This window comes from Fukomys damarensis, unplaced genomic scaffold (genome assembly GCF_012274545.1).
Source record: "Fukomys damarensis isolate Sample0158 unplaced genomic scaffold, DMR_v1.0_HiC HiC_scaffold_16, whole genome shotgun sequence".
In the NCBI taxonomy this organism is placed as follows: domain Eukaryota; kingdom Metazoa; phylum Chordata; class Mammalia; order Rodentia; family Bathyergidae; genus Fukomys; species Fukomys damarensis.
In genome coordinates this window covers 46,358,094-46,378,437 of record NW_022900928.1, presented here as the reverse complement: position 1 = coordinate 46,378,437, position 20,344 = coordinate 46,358,094, and the positions used below count along the sequence as shown (strand labels likewise).

Here is a 20,344-nt window from a genome sequence, read left to right as displayed (position 1 = left end):
AGTTTTGGATCCAGTTAAAAACCAGAGCTTTATCGAGGACTGTTTTCAAGAATTCTAAACAGGAAGACATATAAAGTATGTATTATCTTTTCACCCTTGTGAAGGTTTTGTCATGGATTCATCCTGAAAGTCAAGCTACAATCACGCGATGTAGCCAGCCCATGGTAGGAGTGAGTGGAAAGCGAAGTAAAGAAGACGAAAAATACCTTCAAGCCATCATGGATTCCAATGCCCAATCGCACAAAATCTTTATATTTGATGCTCGACCAAGTGTTAATGCTGTTGCCAATAAGGTGAGATTTTCTTTTCAGTAATTAAGATTATAATTAAAGTTTCATGAGTCAGCTGGGGCTGTAGTGTAGTAAAAAGTGATCAGGTTCTGTAGTGGTAAAGATGAAGATTCTAATCATGGCTCTTACCTCATAATGTGACTTTGAGTTATTTAATCTTTTCAAGACTGCAATTTATATGTGTTGTGAAAAAATCAGTTAATGCAGATAAGCAAAAAGAAAATATTTAAAACACTTCAATATTAAGAAACACCATTAAATCTTTGTTATACTTCCACACCTGCATGTGTACATATTTGAAACAAAATGGGGTAATTTTAATTTTTTTTAAAGAAAATTAACACTATATTGCTGAGCCAAGAAAAATTCATCTGTAATATCATTTTAAGGTATAGTTGTAACTAATTACACCCAACTGTTGGGGTGGAATTTAGGTTGTTTTTGTTTGTGTTTTTGTGTTTTGCTATCATGAACAATATTTGGATGAATCTGGTTAACTTGTGAGGACAGTTTGAGTTCCAGGAATTATTTTCTATTGAACTTTTAATATTCCCACTTAAAGGAGGTGAGGGAGGAGCATGACATCCTAAATCGTAAGTTAATACTGTAGTTATAGGGTATAAAGATAAATGAAGTAACATGGAAATGAAGCCCTTAGCCTAAGAACTAACATATACAAATATTCTTCCATTAATTGCTTGTTCCCCTTCCTCAGCTTCAGTCCATGATTTGCAGAAATGAAATTTAGGATTGTTTTCTAGCATGGAAAAAGGGTTCTAGCATGGGAAAAGGGAATATAAGGCAGAAAAATGGTAAGATAAAATGTAAGAACTTTTTATGTAATTTTTGTAATATTATTCCCACACATACATTGCCCTTTTTTAATTTGCAAAAGTGTACAACCTTGGTTACAACACATTTTTATCTGCATTGTAGGAACATTTTTTGGGGGGTTATTGGGAGTCAAATTTGCGACCTTGCACTTACATGGCAGGTGGCAGCACCACTGAGCTAAATCCCTGGCTCAGTAGGAACATTTCTGTACCTTAATGAATTACTGCATGACACATACTCTTGCAGTCATGACCTATGTCAAGAATTAAAACTTTGCCATCCAGTAAGTCTTCTTGAGTGACCTACGTCTATTTTGCTTTCTACTTCTGCCAGAACTAACCACTTATTTTATAAGTAACGATACTTTTATTTATTTATACTTTTATTATAAAAATGTGCATCTCCAGACTCTGTAGCTTAGCCTATTTTTTCAAATACTGTATTGCATGTATCTGTTAAGTCTCTCTTAATCTCTAATCCTCCCCTTATCCATCATATATTTTTCCTGTTATCTTTAGAGTTCTCACAGGTGGATTTTACTGATTGTATCATAGTGTGGCTCATCTGTCTTCTGTGCCCTGAACTGTCAGATTAATCCAGAGTTACTAAGATTTAGTTTCAGTCCCTCTGGCAAGACTGAGGTGATACATCATGAGGCATGTGGGATGTTAGCTGCTGTTGATGCTCAGTGCCTCATGATTTACTGGTAGTTGCAAAATGGTTATGTTCTAGTTTTATGATTCCCTGTTTAGTTATTTGTTGTATTCTTTCTATAAAGAGATTCTTTTCTTATCTATAGTTTGAAGAATCCTCAATTAAGTACATATAAAAAAAAGATGGGATAAATGCTTGATATTTATTTGCCAGTTTTCTCAATGATGACTTTACTTCCTCTCATTCCCTAGAAGTAACTAGCTTTTTAAAGTTTCACTGTGAGCTCATGTTTTTAAACTTCAACATTTTCTGATCTTTTACAAATAGTATTTAAGTCGAAAGATATCTCATCTTTGGTCATAAGGGACCTTGTCACATGGGTTCTTTAAGGCTATGTGCTGTTGTTTAGATGATTGTCCCCCAAAAGCCCATGAGTTTAATGCAAAATCACAACTTGGGTAGCTATGGGTCAAATTCCCATTAACCTATAGAATTAAGAGTTTGGTTGCTTAGCTCATATTGATCTAACAGGGGTATGGGGAACATGTCAAGGGTTTGTTTGTTTTTTTTGGTTTTTTTGAGACAGAGTCTCACTATGTAGTTGAGACTGACCTGGAACTCACTATGTAGTCCAGGCTGGTCTTGAACTCACAGTGATCCTCCTGCCTCAGCCTTGCCATTGCTGGGATTACAGGCATGCACCACCATGCCCGGCTGGCAAGGGTTTATGGTAGCATCAAATTCAGCTTATCAGTAACTTCTAACATAGAACAAAAGCATTCCTGGAAAGGGAGTATGGGTCAGGGTTTTATAGTTACCCACCTGTGCATCTGATGGACTAGGCTCACTGGACCAGATGAGCTAATTACAGTATAATCTCAAGATGCCATTTATCTCTAAAGGGAGGCTTGCAGGCCTGGCTAGCAAGTTTCCATCTTTAGGCCTGGCTCCTCAAATTCACTTCCAGCCACAGTTTTGATGTGTCTCATCTCCTCCACTGACTCCAAGGGCCTGATCTCTTTCTGATTGCCTATTAATTTCAGTCTAACTTAGCTGTCTACAGTAAATCTTTCCAACTTCAACCTGTCCTAGTTCTTTCATTTCAGAAGTAATCAGTGTTACCAGTTGCCCATTGAAGCTCTTAATTTTATAATTATGGTAATCCTGAATCCAAACTATTTCCTAGACTATTAGTGTTAGAAGCCTCAATTGTAGTCTTTTAGTAATCCATTGTTGGTTAGGAGTTGGTAAATTTTGTTTTCAAAGGTATGAGTTATGATCAGTTAATTTTTTGTAAGTTTTTCTACTGTCTCTACTAGGTATTGTAGTTTCTACTAGGACTCTGACAAGTGAGTTTTATGCACAAGTCAGGCTGTAGGATAATGTTTACAGGTATTCGCAAAATATTAAGTACAGAAAAATTAGATTTTCCTTTGCAGCTATAGCTTAACTTAAAAAAAAACTTAAGTATTTTCTCTTTCTGTTCTGTAGGTATAGATTAAGTCTTTGAGGACAGAGATGATGATAGTGCTGTGTGCTTTTATACCTGTTATGTTTGTTTATTTAGAAGGAATTATATGGGATAGGCTTAATGGTAAATGTAATGTTAGGTCCTGAGTATAGGAAAGTGCTGAGGCAGGAGGATAGCAAGTTTAAGCCCAGCCTGTGCAATTTAAAGATACCTTTTATCAATATAAGAAATTTTAAAAAGCTGGGGATGTAGGTGAGTGGTTGAACACTTTACTAGCATGTGCGAGACCCTGGAAAAAGAAAGCCAAAACCAACATAAACACAAATAAGTGCACATGTACATGCACACATACATAAAACAAAAACATAATTATGTGGTTAAAATAGAAGCCAGTCATTAGGATTGCAAAAAATTTACTTAAAGATCAAAATGAATGAAAAAGTGGAAGTGGACCAGACAATAGAGTCTGCACATAGAACTTACAGTCTGATGATTTTGGTATAAAATGGCATCTTCTGTAAGAAATTGTTTGGGTAAGATTTTAAATATTGGCAGGGAAAATTTAGTGCTTTAAAGTGTATAAATATCTTAATACACAATAAACATTATTATTTATAATAGCCAGTGTGTATTCTTGTTTTATAAAGGACATCATAGGTAGGTTGTGGTTGTAGAGTTGTTTGAGCCATCCACATTTGCACATACAGTTTTTCTTGTCACTGGTAATAAGCATCTTTCACATTGTTAGGTATTTTATGGATATCTACAGACAGTGGTTATGTATCCATTTATGATTTCTTGTGACGTGTGCCTTTCTCCAGGCAAAGGGAGGTGGTTATGAAAGTGAAGATGCTTATCAAAATGCAGAGCTAGTTTTTCTGGATATCCACAATATTCATGTTATGAGAGAGTCATTACGAAAACTTAAGGAGATTGTGTATCCAAATATTGAGGAAACTCATTGGCTGTCTAACTTGGAATCTACACACTGGCTAGAGCATATTAAGGTAGGTAAATTTCACTGTTTTTTTAAAAAAATCTTTGTCTCTTTCTTTGTATGGACTCTTAAAATTGAAATTAGAATGACGGTACCTTCTAAAAAGTAAAAAATTGATAACTATTTTGATAGTTGGAACTAAATTTTGATGTTTGAAAGATTTAGTTTCCTATATTGGGAACATCATTCTGTTTTACTTCTTTCATTTCCATCCTAAGTTCTACTTATCCTTCAGATATCAGTTCATATTGTACTTTCATTAAGCCTTCCCAGACTGAACCTATTTCTATTTTTACTGATCTCTTTACTTTCCTTTTTCTTTCCATCTAATCATTTGCTTTTATATTTCAAACATCATATATTGGTAACTAATGAAGACCTACACCAGATAAGTCACACTTCTTTTTTGTCACCTCAGAAGCTAGGGTAGCCCTATGTGTATAATATTCATTGCATGCTTTGTAAAGCTGTCTTCCTGATTAGAGGTGGGGTGGTTGAATGGAGGATACCATTTTGAGTGTTGGTCACGTGAAGAAAACCAAGCGAACATTCATTTATTCAACATGCTGATTTAATGTTTGAAGCACCAGACTTAGTTAATATAGTTACATATTTTCAGAAGTGCCTTGCATTTAGTAATATAAATTACCAAAATGTAAATAACCATGTATATTAATACTAGGAAATAATGATTTTTTTATGTTAAAGGAGACATACTCATTAAAATCTCTAAAATTAAGATAATTGAAATGCCAAACAGAAGTAATTAGAAGTATAATTATGGAATATTTTTATTGTTGATTTTCTTCAAGAAGCTTTATAACCTTAATATAGACAACTATACAAACTACTTAGAGGTCATGTTCATGTGGCCCCCTTATTATAGTGTGCAAATATGAAACCCTAAGCCTCAACTTGAACCTAACATAAATTGCTCTTTGCTTCTGGAAAAATCCCTAGTCATTTCACTAGCAAGTACTTTCTCTATGAAAGGCTGGCTGTAACAGAAACAAGTTTTCCCACGGGTGTAAGACACACAGTTCAGCTAGACTGCTTTCTTCTCTGCCAGGACTTAAAACTCAAAAGGCATACACCATTTTCTTCACATCTCTGCTCAACTGTCACTTTTCTCAGACAAGCCTTTCCAAGCTGTTACTCCATGCAAACTGAAAGTTCCACCAGCACTCTAAATATACTGCTGAGGAGCTTTTATACTAAGTGACATCCATCTGATAATGCTGTTCACTTCCTTATTTTTTGTCTGGCTGGGCACCCCCAAACAGAATGTGAATGTAAGCTGATAATTTGTTCTCTTCACTGCTCTACCTTCAGCCCCTTGAGCAATGCCTGCTACACAGGAAGGGGCTGCATAAATGTTTTAGAATGAATGGAGACTAACTCTGGATAACTTCCTGGTCATCCTTAACTAAACTTTTGGATTAGTGATGCCTAGTATGCATTTGAATGATAGGTGAGACCTTTAAAATACTGACAGTCTCATTAGAAAATGGGGATTAGGCACATTTATTTTTAATGCTCACAAATGACTGATGCATAATCAAGTTTGAGATTGCTTGATCACACCCTGTTTCCAGAATATGCCTTTAGTTACAGTCAAAGGAGATTATCATGAGATTTCTGAGTCTACACAATCCTTCCATTCTGATCTGTTCTTTAAGAATAATAATACTGTACAGTTACTGCAGAGCAGAATGGGGATGTATTGTTCAGTTTTAAAGATATTTTAGTTTCATATTTTGATCCCATCTAAATCTGTTCAGTCATTACTTTTCAGAAAAGGTAAATTATTCTGCAAAGGGTTTCTGAGTATATGTCAAAGGTCAAAATTATTTTAGCTACCAAGTAAATTGATGATATCTGATGAGAAAGTAGCTTACTCTAAAGTTCATACTGTGCTTGCTATGTGTTCTGTGACATAAAATCTTTAATAATTGCTATAGAATATTTTAGGAGATCCCAGTATTAACGCTTGCACATAATAATGACTCTAATTTACTTAAACATTGTTTTAAATAAGGCTTAAAGATAAGACCAGCTGGCACAGCAGTTATTCTATTTAAATAAATGATATTGAAATATTTGATGACTATAAATCTTTAGAATTTAATTCCTCTAAGGAAAATTTTACTTTCATTGTTGTTTAGTGCTGGAGGTACCTTTTTAGGGTACTGTACTTCACTGTGCAAATTAATAGGAGTCTTTATTTATGAGATTTTCTAGTTTTAAATGCAAAATTTATGTATTTTCTACCACTTATAAAAATTTTGTTTTTTCTCCCATGTTCAGAGAGTCATCCTTTAAAAAACTGTATTAGTAATTTTTTCTGCAATACTGAGGATTGAACCCAGGAAGAAGTATTTTTAAAAACTTAATTTGGAAAAATCTGTTTTCCAGCTTATTCTTGCAGGGGCTCTTAGGATTGCTGACAAGGTAGAGTCAGGGAAGACTTCTGTGGTGGTACATTGCAGTGATGGTTGGGATCGTACAGCTCAGCTAACTTCCCTTGCTATGCTCATGTTAGATGGATACTATCGAACCATCCGAGGATTTGAAGTCCTTGTGGAAAAAGAGTGGCTAAGCTTTGGACATCGATTCCAACTAGTGAGTAAAGAACCTTAACTCCCGATATACTGGAAGGGTAATCTGAGAACTTCGCTGTTTCTTTTGCAAAGTATTAGGATATCATACTATGACTGCAGCCTGGAGCCAGCCTGGGTTAGCTATTTTTAAGTCTGTATGTGCATTTGAATGATAGATAAGGCTTATTTAAAGTAGTGAGTTAGGGTCATTGGAGAATGGGGTTCTGGCACAATTTTTTTAATGCATAGTTGGATTTAAGGTGGTTTCATAGTACCCTATGGGTTAGTGATTTTTATTTATCAAACCCTTTAGTCTTTTCTTGATCTTTACTTGGAAATAGCAGATAATCATTTAGTGAGGTCCACGTGTTTCCCCTCCAAAGACCATTTAAGATTAATATAAGCTAATATGGTTATGCAATTACAGAACCCTTCTACCTCTTCTGTAGGTGTATAAAGAGAAAAAGTCTTAAATATTCTTGAAGTAGCTAGAGAAAGTTGTGCTGCTCACATAGAAGCAGTGTTTAAAAAAATCAAGCTGAAAATAAAAGAAATAATAGAGAATGAAAGTTTAACTGAGTTGGGAATAAAATACAGCTTCTCTTATGCTTCTGATACTAAAACTATGCATGGAAAGTATGTGGTTTTATGGAAATGGTTTGAGCCAACTCTTTTGTTCAGAAATTTATTTTTGTTAGCAAATTTCAGAATTGGAAGATGAGAGTCCATGCATTCATAGTTACTTGGACTAGTCTATTTATCAAAAAATCCAAAGTATGATGTAAGAAAAAGGCAAAAGTATGCCTGTCAAATAATTGTTTAGTCTCATTAATGTCACCAGTACATTCTTTCCATGAGGCTCTCCAGTTTCACTCAGGAAAATTACTTGCTACAAATTTCTTCCTAATAGTGAAATGAAAATTCCTTCCTATTGTTTACATTCCCTTTGGAGACATGAAGAACAAATTATTCCTAATCCTTTCAGATATTTGAAGGTGGCTGTCTGGCCACATTGCCCATAATCTCAAGTTTTTCACATTGAAGGTCCTTTTTGTTCAGTCTCTCTCCTGCATCCCAGTTGTCCTCTAGACTTTGCTGATGGGTTTCTGTAGTGTGGTACTTATCAGGAACAATTACAGTTCATAGAGGGTCGAGATGGTGTTATGACTTGCTTTTGCTTGCTTTTCTTTCTTTATTTTGAAACCGGGATCGAACTTGGGTCCTTGCTCTTGCAAGGCAGGTGATGGTACCACTGAGCTAAATCCCCAGCCTGCCTTTGCTTTCTTATAATTAAATGTTCAAGTGGTTTTCAGCTGTGCTTCTGCTAATCACTACTTGAAATCAAAAAACTGGTGAATAGTAACTTTCTAGTCTTTGCTCTTCTCATGTGCTGTCTATGTATGTTAGTTATAATAGAATTTAGAATTAAGAATAGCATTATTTTCCCAAGAAGGAGAAGCATGGTGAGCAATAATGTGGATGGGAATGAGCAATGACCACAGCAAGGGTAGACATGAGGGAGGTCGATTTAGAGAATTCATGCAGAGGGGATCCACATTGTCAGAGGACATGATTTCTCTAGAACATGGTTTCTAGGCAATCATTTCCCTAGATTAGTTGAAAGACTGTGAAAGGCTTTAAGTGCTGCTCTAACATTAACTATTAGTGTCCCACAGCAGAGTATGCTAGCATTTTTAATAAATAAAAAGAATGTTCAGTCTGCTCTTTTGAACTTGAACTGTTAAATATAATTAACATCTTTACTATCTATTGAGATGGATCACACTTTGCATTTCTCAATATACTTAAGAAAAGACTATTTAAAACAATTCTTCAAATAATGATATGCCCACTCATAAACACTTAAGGCTGTTGGACTTTGGTATGGCTTTCTAAACTTATAAATTTGGCTCTATTTCTAGTTTTATTATAAAAGCAGCATTTTTTTTTTTTTTTTTTGTACCGGGGATTGAACTTACATCCTTGCACTTGCAAGGCAGGCAGCGGAACCACTGAGCTAAATCCCCAGCCCTAAAAACAGTATTTTGACCATTAAAGAACAATAACTCAGAATATTCTTACGTGGTTAATATGGGGAATGATTGACAAAATTTTTGGATTCACAACTACTTTACCCTGTTAACAATTATTGAAGTCCCAAAATAACTTTATTTGGTTATATCAATATATGCTGTATGATAATATAGTTCAATTTTTTAAAATTTCAAAATGTTTAAAAATAAATTATATATTAATATTTATATCTGCTTCTCAGTCTATTGGGATGTGTTCTTTTGAAGTATATAAGGAAAATCTGTCCAAAGATATGAAAATGGAAAAGCAATTTTATTTTCATTAATTTTTTTGGTATATTTTAGGTATACAATATGATAACATTCATCATTGGGAATTTGTACCTTTACGTGATACATCTTGGTTCTTATTTTTCCCCATTCCTCTTCCCTCCCTTCAACCCCTCCCCCCTCCCAATTTACAAAACTTTGTTTGCATGTTTTCTTTTTCTCATATTTTTTTCTTTTACTGTCTTTCCTTTCCCCTACCCCTCCAACATGCCCTTCCCCTTTGGACCTTTTCTTCCTATTTCATGTTATGTATTATACATTTTGATCCTTATTTATAATTTCAGTTTGTCACATCACAGAAACTATTCTGCATTTAAACACGTGTCCTATTTCACTTAAGAGTATGGCTTGAATGTGTATTCATTTAGCTATAAATGTCTCTAGTTTCTCATTCTTTATGGCTGAATAGTATTCCATTTTATTTAAAAAGCCACATTTTCTTTATCCAGTCTCCAGGTAATGGGCAATTGAAATATTTCTAAGTTTTAGCTATTATGAACTGTGCCTCTATAAACATGGGTGCACATATATCGCTGTGGTATGATTATTTCAATTCTTTTGGAAAGATACCCTGTTGTTCATGTATGGGAAAGCTCTTGATTTTTGTGTGCTGGCCTTGTATCCAGCTACTCTACTGAATTTGGTTATTAAGTATAGAAGACTTTTGGTGCAGTTCTTGGATCTTCTATAGAGTGTCATCTGGAAACAATGAGAATTTAACTTCTTCATTTACTATCTTTATTATTTTTATTTCTTTCCCTTGTCTAGTTGCTGTGGCTAATATTTCTAGAATTATATTGAAGAGGTGTGGTGATAGTGGACATCCTTGTCTTGTTCCTGATTTTAGCATGAAGGATTTCAGTTTTTGATCAATATAGTATTATGTTGGCTATTGGTTTTTCATAGATGGCTCTTAGGTTGAGATAGACTGTCTATTCCAATTTTCTGTAGGGTGTTGAAATTTGTGCAATGCTTTTTGTGCATCCATTGATATGATCATATGGTTTTTGTCCTTGGCTCTATTAATACACTGTATTACATTTATTAATTTGCATATGTTGAATCATTCCTGCATCCCTGGGATGAATCCCACTTGGTCAGGGTGTATGTTCTTGTTGATGATATTCTGCATTATATTTGGCAGTATCTTATGAAGGATTTTTGCATTTATGTTCATTTGGGAGATTGGCCTACAGTTCTTTTTCGGTTGGGTCTTTCTCTGCTTCCAGGAATGAATTTGGAAGTATTGCTTCCCTTTCAATTTCACTGGAGAGTTTAAAAAGTAGTGGCTGGCGATAGTTCTTCTCTAAATGTCATGTAGAACTCAGTAGAGAAACCATCAGGACTCAGGCTTTTCTTCATTGGTAAGTTTTTAATTATGTTTTCAACTTCATTGATTGATATTGGGTTATTTAGAAGTTTTAGGTCTTCTTTGTTCAACTCTGGCAATTCATGTGTATCTAGAAATTTGTCCATTTCTTCTGTTTTCCATCTTATTGGTGTATATAGGTTCTCAAAGTAGGTAATGATGATCCTCTGATTTCTTCTGGGTCTATTGTAATTTTACCCTTTTCATTCCTAATTGCATGGATATGGGCCTTCTTTCCTTTTTTTTCATAAGGTTGGCTAAGGGTTTGTCAATTTTATTCTTTCAAAGAACTAACTCTTAGCTTCATTGATTTTTTTTTTTTTTAATCATTCTCTTAGTCTCCACTGCATTGATTTCTGCTCTGATCTTTATAATTTCCTCCCTTGCATGAGCTTTGGGCTTGTCCTGCTCTTTTTCTAGGAGCTTGAGGTTCAGCATCAGGTTTTTTTTATTTTAATTTACTCTCTTTTTCTCATATGAGTATTCATTGCTATAAATTTCCCAGTAAAGACTGCTTTCATTGGGCCCATAGATTCTGATATGTTGTATTGACATGGTCATTTAATTGTAGAAACACTCTGATTTCTTCTTTAACTTCCTCTGTTACCCATTGGTTATTCAGGAGTATTTTGTTCAATTTCTATGTGTTTATGAAATAATTGTTTCTATTGCTTTTGAATCCAAGTTAATCACACAATGATCAGATAATATATGTGGGATAACTTCAATTCCTTTCCATTTACTTAAACATGTTCTTTGAGCAAGTACGTGGTCTGCTTTGGAGAATGTCCAGAGTGCAGCTGAAAAGAATTTGTATTTTGATATTGTGGGGTGGAACACTTTGTAAACATCTGTTAAGTTCATTTGTTCAAGAGTTTGAGTTCTAGTATTTTGTTTTTTATTGTCTAGTTGATCTATTTGTGACAATGGGGTATTGAGGTCCCCCACTACTATTGTATTAGTGCTTATTTTATTTTTATGTACATTAATATTTGTGTAGTTGGGGGCATTAGTATTTGGTGCATATATATTCATGAATGTCATCTGTTCCTCTTGGATTGTTCCCTTTACAAGGATGTAGTGGCCTTCTTTGTCTCTTAATCAGTTTTGGTTTGAAATCCATTTGATCTACAAAGAGGATAGCTACTGCTTTTTTTTTCAGGTTCCTGTCCTGTGGAGTATTGTTTATCATCCTTTAACTTTCAGTCTGTAAGTTTCTTTTGGAATTATTTCATGTATTCAGCATATTGTTGCTTCTTAACCCATTCTGCCAGTCTATTTCTTTTGCTTGGTGAATTGAGATCATTGAGATCAATGGTTATAACTTATATATGTATTGACTTATCCTTGTCATGACTTTGTTTTTGCTGGATTCTCCTCCCCCTTTGCATTTTATTTCTTGTCTTATGGATTCATTCTGCAGGGCTTGTTAGGAATGTGACCTTCATTGTCTTTTCCAAGAATATTGTTTAAAATTTTTTGGAGTGCTAGTTGGAATTCATGTGAACAGTTTTTTAATGTCATTTGCACTAGTTACTGTTTCTTCATGGACTCCAGTCAGTCTTGATATTCTTATCTGCATCATCTAGCAGCAGCTGGATTGTCATGGTCCGTTATTATTTTTAAGAAATCTTTCTTTTCTTGGTCATTAATTGCAGTATTGTCTTCTATATCTGATATTCTATCCTCACACGAGCTCATTCTAAGTATACTTTCAATGGAATTTTTAATCTCCTGGATATGTTTGGATCTGTTTTATAGATTCCATTTGTTTCCTATGCTGGGATTCCATCATATTCCTTAGTTCTTCTATTTCTTTTTTTATCTGTATCTGCTCTAGAGTTATTAATCCTGTCTTTCACTGTGGACACAATCTCTGTTATCTAAGAAATTATTTCTGATTTTATTTTTTCCAGATGTTTTTTCATTGCCAGTTCAAGAAATCTAGATTGTTGAGTATCAGATTGGTCTACCTCCTTGCCTCTTGGAATTGGTTGCCTTTGGTGATCTGGAAGTCTTATGTGTCTTCTCATTTTAACAGATATTGTCTCCTCTGCCTTTGTTGAGGTGACTGCTCATCCAATGGGCTTCAATTCTCAGCAAGCCTCAGAGAAGCCTCTCTGCTGCTTACCACTGTGCCAATTCCTAGGTTCAGAATGATGGCCTTCTAGATCCCTGCCCTTCACTTTTGTTGGGGTGGGGTTCTGGCTGGGGCCTATGTGCCTACACAGCTGTTTTCCAGTGGACCTTTGGATGGGGCCTGCACGCTCAAGCCAGTGGTGTGTGGGTAGGGCCCTGGTTGGGGCCTGTGCAAGTGAGTTCCTGTTGTTCAGGTGGGCCTTTGCCTGGGGCCGCCTAAGTCTTGTGTATATGGAAAGCATTTTTTATTAGCTTTTCCAGGAAATCATGAATATTCTTATTTGATACTATATGAAAACTTGAGAGATGTTTGTTAAGGATTAGCTATAATGTGGTATCCTTTAAAACTAAGTCAGTATGTTTTTCTTGGGTTTTTGTTTTGTTTTGTTTTTGAGACAGGGTCTCAATATGTAGTTGAGACTCAACTGGAACTCACTGTGTAGCCCAGACTGGTCTTGAACTCACAGCAATCCTCCTGCATCAGCCTCCAGAATGCTGAGATTACAGACATGCGCCACCGCACCCGGCTTTTTTATTGTTCTTGCCCATTAAATTCTGTTGATATTTTTAAAAAATTTTTTGGGGGATAGTATATTGCACATGTATGATTTCATAACATCATTGGTTATCTGGAAAATACTAGCCTACTGAGTTATAAAGCTATCCCAAACAAGCATTTCATAGTACAATATCATAAAATCACATCAAATAGTATCATCGACATTGCCTAAAGTGTTTAAGGTCATTAGGAGGGTAAGTTTTCTAAAAACCTCATTTTCACTCAAAAGCTTTTGTTGTTCCTTTGAGGTAAGCTCTCACTGTGTTGTTCTGGCTAGTCTTGAACTCATTACATAGCCCTGGGCTGCTTTCAAAGTTGTGGTGATCCTCCCGTCTCAGCCTTCCAAGTGCTAGGATGACAGCCATTTGCCACCATACCTGGCTTCAAAAGCTTAAATTTTACAATTAGTGATAGTTTTGTGTATTTTAAAAAGTGTCTGCCAGATATTAAAGTCTTACTAACTACAGTTGATGTATAAATTATTCTTTGAAAAATGATGTTCCATGACAAAGTGCTATTTCTTGCTGTCCTGTGTCATTGTGTACCAGAAGCACTTTATGTATTTTCTGTATTAATGTCTGACAGGGTAGAATTATCACCATTGCAGTTTGGTGCCACAGCTTTGCTTGAATCCTCCTAAGGCAACACACATTTTATTCTGTATTGCATTACTAAATGTAAAATAAGTTGGACCTGAGAGTCTCCAGAAGTCTATGGAGTATACTTTTAAGTGTGAATCCATGTTTTGGGATAAGGATCAGAGCTCTATTCCAATCAGTGTCAGAAGTCCTTACCTTATGAAGGAAAGGAAAGGTAGGGGTGGGTGACTACAGGTTTGGAAAGTGAATGTCAAGCACTTTGGAAAAGGTTTCAAAGATTTGTGCTGTTTTTCCTCCTGATGAGAGGTATTTTTTATTCACTGGCAAAGATAGTAGAAGAGAAGGGGGCTTTCTGAGACTACTATACAAGTAATTGCAAATCTCCAAGACAAAAATCTGGGTTCTAGAGTCTGCTGCTTGCTACTTTATTAATCTTTCGGTTTTTTGGTTTTCATTTATTAAGCATCATGGCAGGTAATTCCTCTTACAGGTATCTCATTTGAGAAAAACAGCACTTTGTACATGAAAATGTTAATAGATATTTCTGCTTGGTAGAATGATGGTGATTTCTACTTCCTTTGTAATGCTCTTTAAAAAGATTTTTTGAAAGTGAAAAAAATACTAAATAAATATTGCTTCTTTCTTCTATTAAAAAGTGAAAAATCCTAAATATATTCACTTTGTTTGCTTCAGAGAATTGGCCATGGAGATAAGAACCATGCAGATGCAGACAGATCACCTGTTTTCCTTCAGTTTATTGACTGTGTCTGGCAAATGACAAGACAGGTAACTTACATATTTCCTTCAGGCTCAGAATTGGGAGATTTGGTCAATGATTGATTATCCAGTAGTTCATGTAAAATGAAATTCTTGAAAGGTATTCAGGGAGTAGACTTTTCATTTAGTGTCACCATATATTAGGTTAAAAATTATTTAAAGGGGGAGGTATTAAATATTTTACAGTTTGATTCCATTAGTATTTCATTGAGTGGCACTGATATTCTGCAAGGCTTCCTTTGTTTTGAACAAAGAGCATTAAATAGAAGCCTACAAGTACATTGCTAAGGAAGGTTAAAAAAAAAAGCTACATAGCTCAAAGCCAAATAAAATCTTATTCCAAGTAATTTTAACTATGTTAAGGGAAAGTATGTTTGGATAGACATTATAGCAAAGTTAGTAACAGATTCAGTTGTTTTTAGGGATGGAGAAAACTATGGTTTTTAAACATTCTGGAAGCTTTCTAACATTTGAAATATTAATATAAATTAATTTCATCTTTTGAAAAGATAATAAAGGAAACCAAAATACACTTGGTTTATTATAAGAGGACAGGGTTCAATGTTTTAGAAATATGAAAGTAGTTACTACAAAATTAGTTTAAATCTATTTCTTTGATAGAAATTAAGATACTTTATATCGGCCTTTTAGACATCTGGCTGTGATATATTTTCTTCCTGAACATACATAAAGCATATTACCTAGTCATATTAGCAGTCTAAACAAGCAACAAATAAATGCTTGAGTATCAGTGCAGACATACATAGCTATTTGTAAAATGGGGCTAGTATGTTGTGATTAGCCATATTGTGTCTGTTCTCATCTCTTCACTGGGATCAGAAAGCAGTTGTTGAAAGGCCCTGCATGTTATTACCATGTAAAGAAGACAGAATACTCATCTGTTTAGAATTTTAAAAGCAGTAGCAGAAATTGCTGCTCTATTTCAGATTTGTTGAAGAAATACCCACTATTAATTATTAAGCTATTTTCTTGCAACTGCAGTAGGTTTGCCAATATGATGAATGAATTGCAGAGTCAGAATGTATTTATACTTGGCTATTAAGACTGTTAAGTGTGTAACAAACACAGGACATAGGATTAACTAAGTGAAGGAATAAGATATGACAGTTTTTTATAGTCAGCTGGCTTTTTGTTACTGGCATACGCTTGGCTTGATCACCTGCTTCATTCAGCCTCAGAGCCACAAAAATTACTCAGGGCCCACTAATTGCCTTTCGTTGTCTGAGAAGGCTACTAAGTTACCATGGCCTTAGCTTACTAAAATTAGGCAATTGTAAGCCCAGCTTATTTTCATCCTTATTCTCATTGGCAGCAGTTTATGCTATTTTTCATCTTCTATCAGGGCAAAGACTTCATAATATATACCTGAAAACAGTACTTTCCCCAATAGGCAATCACATATTCATGAAATTTTTTTCACTATCCTGTAACTGGTAGTCTCACATAGCAGCTTTGGACTAATTTTGAAATGTTGATAGGATGGCTTAAACTATTGATTTTATCTTTTTAGGATCCTTTGAATAGTCCTCCCAAATTGCATTGTATAAAATTACGATAGCTCTCTGCCTGCCTCGCAAGTGCAATGACCTGAGTTCGATCCCTAGTACCAAAAAAAAAAAAAAAAAGGCACTGAGATTGAAAGTTGGGCTGGGGATTTAGCTCAGTGGTTCTATTGCCTGCCTTGCAAGTGTAAGGGCGCTTGGCCCTGGTTAGAGAGGGTGATGCCATAGTAGTGGATTATAAGAAATTCTGCTTTGACAGGATATTCCTTGAAAAGATAAATAAAGTTGTAAATTATCTACACATCTGTGTAGTATAATTACTTCTGTGTGTTACTCTTATTTTGTGAACACACTGTTACCTCTGTTTATGTTCAAAGTTTAAAGAAAAATCTTACTATGGACAGGTGAAGACTAGACTTGCCAAAACTTACTTGGCAGAAAGTTTAGGGTTTAATAGATTTTAAAAACAGAAACAAAATGGGCAGAACATTCAGACTTGCTGCAGAAGACAAATTTTGGGAGAAATTACCTCAGAAAATTGATAATTTTTGAACAGAAAACTAAGCAGACAGTGCCCTCAAGGTTTGTAGTTCTGAATGTTGTTAGACTTAATTTTAAATACCATTACAGAGGATCTACTCATGACAAGAATGAATATACTTGGAAAAAAAGTCTCAATTTTATGTATTTGCAGTTTCCTACCGCATTTGAATTTAATGAGTATTTCCTCATTACCATTTTGGACCACCTATACAGCTGTTTATTTGGAACATTCCTCTGTAACAGTGAACAGCAGAGAGGAAAAGAGGTAAAGAAATAGCCATGAGTCCTACATCTTTCCACTGTCCTTACTATGCACTTTTCTCTTAAGGATGCACTTTGACAGATGTCGATTAAAGTTGTTTTGTATATTATTTTTGGTCATATATGTCATATTTTGTTGTATATGCTGTACTTTGTCATACAGCTAGAGCTGATATATTCTGAAATACGTGTCATAAAGCTGAAGGTACCAGGTAACTGTCAGCTGAGTTTATAAGATGGGAAATAGTGTTTGCTGAAGAGAACTGAAATAGTGGAACCTCAGGATTACCAGTGTTCCCATTATTCCCTGAAGGACAGAAACCTTTAAAAAATGGATGTAAAAAATTATAATTATCAAATAACAACCCTTGAATGAATGGGGAGCTCAAATCTCAAAGTATGTTATATTCTGCATACAAATAAGACAAATTGTTTTTTAAATTGTAAGATAACACTGTAAGATTGATACACACAAAGTTTTTCATTACCGCTCTTCCTGGAGATATCACTGTTAAAAGAGGTTGGTATTAACTGCTTATAAGGATTATATTTCAAATTTTCATTTTCAAAATACACCTCTAATAGGAACATCTTAATCATCTTCATTGGTGCCACATTCTGTATCAACTTGCACTCTAAAAAAATTAACAACTATAGCCTAAAGGAAGAGAGGTTTATTGGCTCATTTTTCAGAGGGTTCAAATCCTTGGTCTGCTGGTTCCAAGGCAGAACTGGTATGGTATGGTAAGGACACACGAGCCAGAGTGAGAGATACACCCTACAATCAAGGTGACCCATGGTCCAGTTACCTTTTGAAAGTCACATCTCTGAAAGATGTATAGCATCATGCATTGAAAATGTAGTTTATTTTTGCTTCCTTAATGTTACTAGTGTGAAGATTAAATAAAGCCATACAAAATACCACAGAAACTGCTGCGTATTCATTTCTTCTTAGACTATTAAGTACTTTGAATGTTTTATTGTTTCTTCAGTTTCTGGCATCAGTAAAAGTTATTTCCATGTGGGGAAGACAGTAATTTAAGGAATGTCAGAAAATTAAGAATGGCATTTAAATTCTAGTTACTTTATGAAACTCAGTAGGATTCATTGTATCTTGACTTGAGCAAATTTTTTTACTCAGTTTACATAACAGATAAGTCTTTTTGTGCATATAATGGCCTTTTAGTGTTCTAGAGTTGTGTAAACATTACCATTTAATTTCTGAACATTATCATCACTCCAAGTAAGACCCACACCTGCTAGTAGTGAAACCTCATTCTCTTCTAGCATCTGGTAAATACTAACCTACTTGGTACCTCTGTGATTTGCCTCTTTTTTTAAATGGATTTTTGTGTCTGGCTTTCACTTAGTATACTGTTTTCAAGATTCATTAGTGTTGAAGCAGGGATCATTTCTTTTTTATTGCTGAGCATTGTTCCATTATGAGTATTCTGTTCATACACATTATTTGATGGGCTGTTTTGGCTATGAAAAATACTATTTGAATAAAGTTTTTTAGACCTTTTCAAATTCATTAGGATTGTAATTGCCGGGTCACATGATAACTTATGTTTAACTCTTTGAGGACTTGTACTTTTCCAGTACCCTTTGGTTTACAGTATAAAGTGTCCAAGTCTACGCCTTCTTTTGTGGAACCTTTTTACACATTTCATCTAAAGTATAGCTTATGGCAGAATATATTTTTCCTTTTTACAGAATCTTCCTAAAAGGACTGTGTCATTGTGGTCTTATATAAATAGCCAGTTGGAAGACTTTACTAATCCTCTCTATGGGAGCTATTCCAATCATGTCCTTTATCCAGTAGCCAGCATGCGCCACCTAGAGCTTTGGGTGGGATATTACATAAGGTGGAATCCACGGATGAAACCACAGGTACAATATATGATGGGAGTTTTCATTTGGGCAACCCAACTGTATTAGATCTGTATCCTTCTACTCTACCTATTAATAGTTGTAATTGTGTAGTAGAAAAAGCACATTGGGTAAGTCTCTATACACAATTCTTCTGACTTTATAGACAAGTATTTTTGTGCTTTCCTCATTCGATTAACTTCTGGGAGTCTTACAGTGAAGCTTTAGGAAAGTTAAAAAGTCCAATAAAATTCTGGTACAGAGTAACTTATCAAATGTTTACTACTTAAAACTGTTCATGGCTAAAAATCTGCAACTAAATGACAGAATCTTTTGAGTATTGGCTTTTTTTAAAATTACTTGTTATATTTATAAAAGTACAAGTTGCAGAAACAGCTCCAGAGTGGGTATCCTGTGGAAGTACTCAGGGGCACTGGAAAAGAAAAGTGGTGACAACAGTATCTAATTTCCACTGATGGGTTGAAAAGATGGGATTCGTATCAGTCACTAAAAGAACAGATTGCAACATTTAGGAAATGATGTGACCTTGGGTTTGGCTAGGATTGCCAGTTGAGTAATTTTATGTTTTCTTGTAGGAACCTATTCACAGCAGATATAAAGAACTTCTTGCTAAACGAGCAGAGCTTCAGAAAAAAGTAGAAGAACTACAAAGAGAAATTTCCAACCGATCAACCTCATCCTCAGAGAGAGCCAGCTCTCCTGCACATTGTGTCACTCCTGTCCAAACTGTTGTATGAAAGAACTATTAGGGCTATCATTGCTATGAACTCTTCATTACAGTGGCAGCTTTATGAGTAGAAATTCTTCCATATTTGAACACTTTCAAGAGAAAGTATAGATACTTTATTTATTTTGTCTAAGATGAGTTTAGAACTATAGCAGTATGGGTGGCCCCATTTGTAATTATACAATTACGACACTAATGTCACCCAAAATATATTAAAATATTTCAAGTCTGTATCCATAGTGGGAAAAACTCTGGCTTCTGGTAAAAGCAAAATACAAACCACTTCAGAAATATACCACTGAATGGAAGAAAGCTCACTACACAGAAAAATAAGTTTCCAGACCAAATTGCTATTGAAATTTTGTGATAATCACATTTATTGCCTTGATGTATGACGGATTAAAATTATATAATATTCCTTTCCTTTGTTGTAACTGATTGATCATGATCCACTTTCAACCTCCATACTTAAGAGTACAAGGTACAAATATGAGAATGTTATGGTTAGATAAAAACTGCTGCTAATATTGTTTATATGCTTTACTAGAGTGTTTTAGATAGCTGTTCCAAAATGAAGCCTTATAGCCATGTTTTGGGGAGGATGAAAGGGAAAAAGCAGCAGCCATTATGAATCAAAAGAATTCCATAGGCTTTAAAATTTGTTCCCTTACAAGAAACATCATGAAAAGTATGTTTAAAACTCATTTATCTCACTTCATTTTATTTAATGCTAATTGGCAAGTTC

General features: G+C 34.8%; 1 protein-coding gene across 4 annotated transcripts in view; it reads left to right on the top strand.

Moving 5' to 3' along the window:
• The window catches only part of Mtmr2 (myotubularin related protein 2), an 80,888-nt gene extending 60,555 nt beyond the window's left edge, over positions 1-20,333 (top strand). For 3 of the 4 annotated variants that reach the window (XM_010633639.2, XM_010633641.3, XM_010633640.3), the window contains 7 exons: positions 105-293; positions 4,071-4,256; positions 6,662-6,868; positions 14,569-14,661; positions 16,870-16,983; positions 18,696-18,872; positions 19,448-20,332. In XM_010633639.2, coding sequence (XP_010631941.1) covers positions 105-293; positions 4,071-4,256; positions 6,662-6,868; positions 14,569-14,661; positions 16,870-16,983; positions 18,696-18,872; positions 19,448-19,609 — 1,128 coding nt within the window. In that variant the 3' untranslated portion in view covers positions 19,610-20,332. Of the gene's footprint in view, positions 1-104; positions 294-4,070; positions 4,257-6,661; positions 6,869-14,568; positions 14,662-16,869; positions 16,984-18,695; positions 18,873-19,447 lie in introns of all 4 variants that reach the window. The other variant, XM_010633638.2, reaches the window with a different exon arrangement.
• Positions 20,334-20,344: the final 11 nt, after the last annotated feature.